This window comes from Bos indicus x Bos taurus, chromosome 18 (assembly GCF_003369695.1).
Source record: "Bos indicus x Bos taurus breed Angus x Brahman F1 hybrid chromosome 18, Bos_hybrid_MaternalHap_v2.0, whole genome shotgun sequence".
Classification (NCBI taxonomy): Eukaryota; Metazoa; Chordata; class Mammalia; order Artiodactyla; family Bovidae; genus Bos; species Bos indicus x Bos taurus.
The window spans coordinates 44,901,240-44,910,348 of NC_040093.1; the positions used below are offsets into that span (position 1 = coordinate 44,901,240).

At 41.2% G+C, this 9,109-nt stretch overlaps 1 protein-coding gene across 5 annotated transcripts in view; it reads left to right on the top strand.

Moving 5' to 3' along the window:
- Nucleotides 1-7,748, top strand: part of TOX3 (TOX high mobility group box family member 3) — a 122,617-nt gene extending 114,869 nt beyond the window's left edge. For all 5 annotated transcript variants that reach the window (XM_027513597.1, XM_027513595.1, XM_027513594.1 and 2 more), the window contains exons 6-7: nucleotides 1,331-1,411; nucleotides 5,838-7,748. In XM_027513597.1, the coding sequence (XP_027369398.1) occupies nucleotides 1,331-1,411; nucleotides 5,838-6,521 (765 nt within the window). In that variant the 3' untranslated portion in view covers nucleotides 6,522-7,748. The remainder of the gene's footprint in view (nucleotides 1-1,330; nucleotides 1,412-5,837) is intronic.
- Nucleotides 7,749-9,109: the final 1,361 nt, after the last annotated feature.

The following is a 9,109-nucleotide window of genomic DNA, read 5'->3' on the forward strand; positions in this document are numbered from 1 at the left end:
TGCAGCACGCCAGGCCTCCCTGTCCGTCACCAACTCCCGGAGTTCACTCAAACTCACGTCCATCGAGTTGGTGATGCCATCCAGCCATCTCATCTTTTGTCGTCCCCTTCTCCTCTTGCCCCCAATCTCCCAGCATCAGTCTTTTCCAATGAGTCAACTCTTTGCATGAGGTGGCCAAAGTACTGGAGTTTCAGCTTTAGCATCAGTCCTTCCAAAGAACACCCAGGACTGATCTCCTTCAGAATGGACTGGTTGGATCTCCTTGCAGTCCAGGGAACTCTCAAGAGTCCTCTCCAACACCATAGTTCAAAAGCATCAATTCTTCGGCGCTCAGCTTTCTTCACAGTCCAACTCTCACATCCATACATGACCACTGGAAAAACCATAGCCTTGACTAGACGAACCTTTGTTGGCAAAGTAATGTCTCTGCTTTTGAATATCCTATACCTGTTAGTAGTAAACCAGAATAATTGTTTCAGGAATAGAATGGAAAACCCTTGGTTTTCTTTCTTTATCTGTTCCTTCCTTCCTTTAATCAAGAACTCATTCCTACCAGCTGGTTACCTTGGGCTGATGCTGCTGTAGAATCCGCCTGTTTGCACTGAGCTCCATGCTCTAGGTAGCAGCCCCGTCTTCTACCCTAGAAATGTAATCCTAAGGGGCTGGCAAACTGCTGCGTCTAACTTTTAAATTCTGGAGAAAAAAACATAGTTGCATTTTGGTGTAACAGCTAGCCATCAGACCACTGTTCAAGAAAAGGAAGCCCAAATCAGGTTTTGTATACTGGGATTTATTTATGTAAATCATTGGTCTCACTAATGGAAATCTTATATCTTTCACTATTTCTGATTTTTTTTTCCCTCAAAAAGAAAGGTCTCCATCTTTTCTCTTCTGTCTTCACTCGCTCTCGCTGTTGTTGCTGGGTTTTCATCCTCTGATTTGTTTCAGTTTAGAAATGGATGTGAGGGAAAGAAGACATGATGGAGAAATTGTTAATTTTCTATAATTTAAACTGTTTGCCACACATTTCATTCGCATTACCTTATTTACTGCCTGAACAGGAGGCCCTCAGCTGTTATTCTCATGAATTCTGTGCTGCTAGCCGAAATATTTTTCTGTTTGTAATAGTGAACATCAAAACCGTGCCCCAGTGAGGGTGGCAGGGTTTGGTTTTGTTTTAATACCTGTGTGTGTGTTTTCACATTTAAAAATCAAAGCCAGGGAGACCAACTTTTTATGTGAGTTCTGTTGCAACCTAATTTGCACAGCAGTTATTTTATGGCTGAGAATGTGTACGCTAAAGGTGGTGCTAATTGTGGTCTTTTAATAGGTATATAAAAGGAAAACGGAAGCTGCCAAGAAAGAATACCTGAAAGCCCTGGCTGCATACAGGGCCAGCCTCGTTTCTAAGGTAAAAGAGCGGCCAATCTCTGCGTTAGAGAGTTGAAAACAGCCCTGGAGCATTGAAAACATAAACGCTACTCCTCAAAAAGATAGCACCTCGAATAACTCATAAACTTATTTGTTCTCTTTAGAAATAACTCAAATGATGGCATAAAAAATAAGAGTTCATTCAAGCTAATGAATCCAAACTGTTTCCAAAAGATTCACTGATCTCTGCGTGTGTTGGCTGAAGCTACTTAGACAAGTCTTAAACAGCCCCCTTTCTTCCTGTCAGGGGCTGAGATCTGTGTTAATGTCCTCTATTTAAATTGAGAAGTATGTTTCTCAGGCATTTTTGGACAGCAGATCATAAATTCTCCAGTGGTTGCATTATTGTAATAGAGGATGTTGCATTTTTGACCAAACTGTTCCACATCATATAAATAAATAAGCCTCATGATTATTTAAAATAAAATTATGCTCCAAGTACTTAAAAAAAAAAGACATGTATACATGTATTATACATAGAGTATACAATGGGCCCTGCTGTCTTATAAAATGCACCGGTATTCTAAAGCAAATGTCACTCTGGATTATTATTACCTTGATCCAAAAGGAGCATGAGCTGTTACCTTCTATTTTAACATTTAATTAACTTTGTCTTTAGCCTTCCTAGAATTTAGAAAGGCTTTGGGGAGGATAATGTGAACTAATGTTTTTGCTCTTGATGTATTTCCTCTGGCAAGCAGAGATTCCATTTCATTGTCTTTGTTGTGGCCTCAAAGTACCACACAGGGCCTCAGGGCATGGTCGGTGTTGCTGGCAAAGCCATTTAAAAAGAATTTAGCCCTTTTTTCCCTTTTTCACCTGAGTTGTTTCTTCTTTATATTAAGAGCTACCATTGGCAGCTGCTCAGAACCTGATCAAGAGAGGTTGTCTTTGACAGTTCTTAGGACACTGCCCATTTCATTAGAAAGAGAAAATATTCATCAGGTGGTCCATAGCAAAGCCTTTTTCTGGGACTCTGGAAGATGCACATTGAGAGATACACCGATTCTGGATGCAGACTCGCACATTGGTAGAAAACCACTGAATGTGTGGGCTATAGATGTTAAGAATTGAGGTGTACTTGGTGGCTAATTAGATGGCGTGACGTGAATAGAGTAACAATGTGCATGTACTCAAGAGGATCATTTATTCATTCACTTAGCCAGAAGCAGGTATAGGTGATCTTTGTGCATTAGAGTGTGAAGAATTGACCGTACATGGATTTAAGCCAAGAGCCAGTAACTCAGGGTGCACTCTGGAAATAGCATCTGTGATTAGGCTGATCAGGTCTATGACTGACTTAGAAGGGATAACTTAAAAGTTTTACTTTCGGATACTAAAAACTGATTCAGAAATGTTTCCCAATGGATAGACTGAGTCCATGGATACTGGAAAATCTATCCAATAGGATGGTGATTTAAAAAGAATAAATCTAAAATTCTTTAGGGGTAGGTTTGTTTTGCTTTTATTTTTTCAATAGGTAAGGACTGTTGTTGTTTAGTTGCTAAGTCGTGTCACGCTCCAGCAACGCCATGGGCTTTAGCCCATCAGGCTTCTCTGTCCATGGAGTTTTCCAGGCAAGAATACTGGAGTGGGTCACCATTTCCTTCTCCAGGGGATCTTCCAACCTAGGGGACCAAACCCGTGTCTCCTGCTTGGCAGGCAGATTGTTTACCAGCGAGCCTCCTGGGAAGCCCCAGGGCAGTTGAGAACACCTCAAATTTATAGCAGGCAACTAAATGGCCAGGGACATAGCAGGCAACTAAAATGGCCCTTGCGGTATAAGTTTAGAATAACTTCAACCAGACCCTAAAGTGTGAAATAGCTGCTAATATGGTGATCTCACAGGAAGCAGCATCTAACTGTATAGTTTGATGACTAGATCACATCTGAAGAATTGGTTCTCTCTTTTTGGTCCCCATGATATAAAGAGAAATGGTGACTAATTGAAGGCCCTCTAGTTCATTGTCCCCATGATGGTATGGGCTGAAAGTCAAATCATATTTAAATAATTAAAAGAATCATGGAAGCAAGGATTTGGGGTCATTTGATTTTTGTCCTCAAGTATAACAGCCATCATGGAAGGAAAGCTTAAGTTTGATCTCTGTGTCCTGGATGGAACTCATTCAAGGAGCGGGATTACAGGGAGCAAGATTTCAGCCTCAGCATTAGAAATAATAAACGAGGGTGCATCACATGTGCTTTGAACTTAAGCCTCTACATTCAGAGGGCCTCTCCAGTGGCTCAGCGGTAAAGAATCCACCTGCAATGCAGGAAACACAGGAGATTCAGGCTCATTCCCTGAGTTGGGAAGATCACCTGGAGGTGGGCATGGCAACCCACTCCAGTATTCTTGCCTGGAGAATCCCATGGACAGAGGAGCCTGACGGGCTATAGTCCATAGGGTTGCAAAGAGTCAGACACTACTGGAACAACTGATCATGCACTACATTCAGAGCCTGAAACTCCCTCCCTTAAGATGTGACTCAGCTATCACTTTTAGTCTTCAGAATAACCAACAAAATTAATCGAAGCTTAATATTAAACCATAAAGGAGTAGAACCAGCAGGTGAGCAGGAACTCTTCAGACTCATCCGCTTTTCCATTCTCTGCTAGGGGAGCATCTTAAAGGTGCAATGGCGTGATTGCCCAGGTGTCTAAGTATAGACATCTCTTGTAGTTTCTTCCTTAAGACTGTCTTGGCAATTTTTAAATATTTGAGTATTTAAAAATAATGTGTCGTTTACATGTAGAAAACTGTGCATATTCTACTTTGTGGATGACGTAATGGTTTCTAAAGATCATTATGAACATTTGTGGGTTTCTTCTTAACCAAAGACTTTAGAACATGACCCTCCACCCTCAAGTCATGTGCAGCCCCCGCTCCCACCCCATCCCCTGAGCTTTTGTGCAAAATCAGAAAACTATCCACCAACGGATGGAGTCTTACACTGATAAGGTCTTCAAACAGAAGCCATCAGCCATGGCTTTTCCTACCTCCAGTGATTCTCCATGTAAAGTCATTCCTCGAGTGTCTTCTAATAGTAGATTTTATAAATGTAAGTAATAAAAATCTAGAAATAAACATTCAAAATCATTAAAGAGAGTAGATGGCAGCTTGATGCTTCCAAGTTCCCCTGTCCCTACTCCCCTCCAAAAAACCCCTAATTTTATGAAGAATAGGAAGAAAAAGTAGTCTTTAAGAGAAGTCATTCCGATCACAGTTGCATTAGTAAAATATTTTTGTGGAGGTAATTATGTGTTTTTAGTACAAAATATATTAGGCAGTTTCTCTGCATGTTGAGCTCCAGATTGTTTGTTTATATCAGATTGTTCAGTCACATGAGAGTTGAACACTCTCCACTTATGCATGACGTCTTTGATAAATTTTGGAAAAATTTGAAAGTATTTGGTAAACCAAAATATTTCTAAGGTTGTAAAGTTCTTCAATTAAGTGTTTCTAAAGAATTCAATTATGTTTTTCTTATACGCAAGTAAGCACTGTTATAAATAATCATGGCTCTGTATATTATATACAGGGCTTTGAAGTTTTCTAGTAATAGTCATTTTTTGGCAGTAGAGCTTGTTAATGAGTGAAAATAGCTAACATTTAGCAAGTGCTTTCTGTAGGCCAGGCACTGTTGTAAATGCTTAACAATTATATATGAGTACATTTCATTCTCACAACCCCTACACAAGGTGAATACCATTAAACCCCATTTTATGGATAGGGAAACGGGGTGAATGGAGATGGGTGAATGAACTTGCCGCAAATCACAGAGTTGTTGAGTAGTGGAGCTAGACTTGGAGTCGGGCAGTCTATTCTCATTGTCTTTCAAAATGGTTCTTGGTGGTGATCTTAGTTCAGGGTTCAATGCTGAGCAACTGTTACTCACTCAAACGTGCATCAGTCATCTTTCAGGACAGTAGTGCTGTGGAACACAGGTATAGACTCAAAACCCAGTGACTTACAAAGATAAGCATGTATCTCAGAGAGTGCCAGGTAACTAGCTGGGTCTTCAGATCTAGGCCAAGGCAAGGCAGCGTCACCAAATCCTTCTCATCTGTGTGCAGCTGGCACACATATAACCATATGTGGCAGTGGGCTGGCTGGCAGTAAGCTAGTAACTGAGTCTGGTACCAGGGCCACATGTCTGTCATCACCTGGTGGTAGGTTCTGAGAGAGACAGACAGTCTTTGAAGCCTTATTTCCATTACTTTCTGTTGACCAGAGCAAAGGTGCCAAGCCAGCTCAGATTCAAAACGTGGGGAGTTGGACTTCACCTCCGGGAGGAGCTGCCTAATCCTCCCACAAAGTGCTTGGGAAGCAAGAGTAACGCTGACCATTTTGGTCATCCATTCACAGTCCTTATAAAAACACTCCAACCATCTCCCCTCAAATGCAGGCTGCTGCAGAATCAGCAGAAGCCCAGACCATTCGCTCTGTTCAGCAGACCCTGGCGTCCACCAATCTGACCTCCTCCCTCCTTCTCAACCCTCCGCTGTCTCAGCACGGAACCGTGTCAGCGTCCCCTCAGACTCTCCAACCGTCGCTCCCTCGGTCGATCGCTCCCAAACCCTTGACCATGAGACTCCCCGTGAACCCGATGGTCACGTCGGTCACCATCGCCGCCAACATGCCGTCGAACCTTGGGGCTCCGCTGATCAGCTCCATGGTGGGCTCGGCGTCCTCCGCCCAGGTGAGCCCCTCAGTGCAGACGCAGCAGCAGCAGCAGCAGCAGCAGATGCAGCAGTTGCAGCAGCAGCAGTTGCAGCAGCAGCAGCTCCAGCAGCAGCAGCTCCAGCAGCAGCTGCAGCAGCAGCATTTTCAGCACCACGTGCAGCTGCAGCAGCAACAGCTCCAGCAGCATATCAACCAGCAGCAGCTGCAGCAGCGTCTCCAGCTACAGCAGCTGCAGCACATGCAACATCAGTCCCAGCCTTCTCCCCGGCAGCACTCCCCAGTCACCTCCCAGATCACGTCCCCCATCCCTGCCCTCGGGAGCCCCCAGCCGGCCTCTCAGCAGCACCCGTCGCAGATACAGTCTCAGACACAGACTCAAGTATTATCGCAGGTCAGTATTTTCTAAAGACGAACGCGCGGGGCAGGCGGTTGTGCCGCGTCTGGAAGAGAGTGGCCGTCAGAGGGTACACCCCAGGCGGCTGCAGCTCGTGGAGTCGGTGTTTGGTGGTGATGCAGAAAGGTGTAACGATCGCGGCGGTCCTCTCCAGTGTCTATTAGATAGGCAAGAAGAACTAAACAGTGGAGCTGAAAGATCTCGAAACTACTCTGTTTTTAATAACAAAAGCTGTGCTCTTCTATGTGATGGCTTTTTTATTTATTCAGGCTCTACCTACAATATGTGAATCAAACCGTGTCATGAATCCTAGGACAGACTGATGACTATAATAAACTGGCCTCTCTGAGTCATAGCAAATGGCCTTATTTCTCCTGAAGTGAAGAAGCCCCACTTCAAGGCGACTGGAACTTCCGAAGCCCTGAAAATAAAAAGCACAGTCAGTAACTACCTGAAATCTGAAGATCCAGTTTCATACAAACATTTGTATGATGTCAATCGTTGATGGCATTTTTTTGTCATGAAAAAAAAAATAATGTAAATCACAGACTTTTGCCAAAGCTCTTATTTTTTTCCTTGAATCTCTCCAGAAAAAAAAAAAAATGCAAGTGATTAGATTCAATTATTGACTCCTTTTCACTTTTTACCCATGACTTCTCCAAACCAAACCACAGTATATGTTGTAACACTATGACCACTGTTAGCCCATTCTATTCATTCCAATTAGAAGAAAAGAATGTGAATATTATATTCTGTGTTTTGAGTGACAAGTTTTGAAAATTAAAAACACTGTATTTTTAAAAGGGAAATGCACTTAAATGAAGACAGTTATTACAAAAGTTAAGATTTAAAAAAAAGCAAGAGTTTTTATTATGACGTAATACCGGTAGAATATTTAAAAGGCGCATCACATCTGAATAATCAATGTAAATATTTTCTTTCAAAGTTGTAAGTTTTCATATCATGTGTTGTAAAGTTTTCATAAACAAGGCTTTAACGTAAACACTGGTGACATAAACCATTCATTGCTATGTTGCTTATTGTGTTTTTATGCTGTTTTATACTTTTTTATGAGTTATGATAGCAGCAATTAAGTTGTTTGTATTTTGCTTAACTAAAACAAAAATGCTTTTATCTTGCTATAGAATAAACACATTTCAGTAAAAACTGTGGACTGTATTTTGATGCAACAACCAGGCAACTGTTCACTTTTCAAATAAAATGATATGTCAAATTTCACTTGTGGTTCCTTGAATATGTAGAAGATGGGGGAAATAGATCCCATACCAACCTGTGTTTAAGCCATGGTGTCTTCTATTTTTAGCTGAAAATACGAGATTTACAGCTAAGAATGTGGATTGCATGGCCCCCACACCAGGGCCTGTTAAAAAGAAGCTAAACCATTAGAAATAGAACCATTAATGGAATTCCCTGGTGGCCCAGTGGTTTAGGACTCTGAGCTTTCAATGATGAGGGCACAAGTTCGATCACTGGTAGGGGATCTAAGATCCTACAAATTGTGCGGTGGGGCCAAAAAATAACAAAACAAATAGAACCATTAGTAATCATTTATACTTATCATTTTATTAAGATGCAAGGGCAAGGTATGTCTAGAGGAAAAAGCAATCGTCTTCTATTTGGGGCTCGAACTAGCTGGCATTGTGTCTTTATTGCTATTAAAATGGCTGGTGAATGCTAATTCTTAAGCCAAAATAATTATTTCAGTGCCCACTCCTTCCCCTCTTCTTGCTCTGTAGTGACTCCTCTTTGAGAACACTGTGACCACTATCCCCAGTTGTCGTGCATGATTAATTACAGCATCTGTCCTGTCAGAAGCTATAATGAAGAGGTCTTGATAAAAATTGCAAATTACCACTGGCAACAGTCTTCAACTGCTTATGATAAAATGAAAATTAAAAACAGCAAGTGTCAACCCTGACCAGAATCCTAATCTGGAAAAAAAAAAATGAGGGTGTGAGTGGTGGTATCCATGGCTACTGTGTGCAAGACATTCAAAAAATAATGGAATATGGATTCCTCAAAGTTGTTGTTGTATTTCAAAGAATATTTACTGTATGTTGTGGGCTATGAATAATGAATTCAGCTTTCAATATTTCATAATCCTCTCGTCCTCTGTATTATGTACAAATATTGAACAGCAAGAGATTCTAATTATAAATTTATAGATTTCTGGCTGTAGAAAAATTTATGTCTAAATTGAAGCTTTTCATGAGATGTATTAGTTGACAGGTATCAGTGTTCAAACAGTCTAAGAATGATGCCTAATCACATCTACAAGGGGGCAATTGTATTCCACAAAGAAATGAGATGCTTACACCAGACCCATCAGAGGCAGAGCTGATGGTAAAAGATTTTCTGTGAATTGAAACTAACATTACATAACAATAAGAACCATTTTATATTCTGTTGTGAAACCTTTAGACAAATGTCTTCAAAATTAATTGCTAAACTACATGTGACAGTAATTGTGTATTAGTTCTGTAATTGTCATTTTGAAAGCCCATGAAGTATTGCTCGGAAAAAAAATGTCACTAGTGATAAGACTTAATTGCAAATGAAGTCTGTTTTCAACTGTTTGC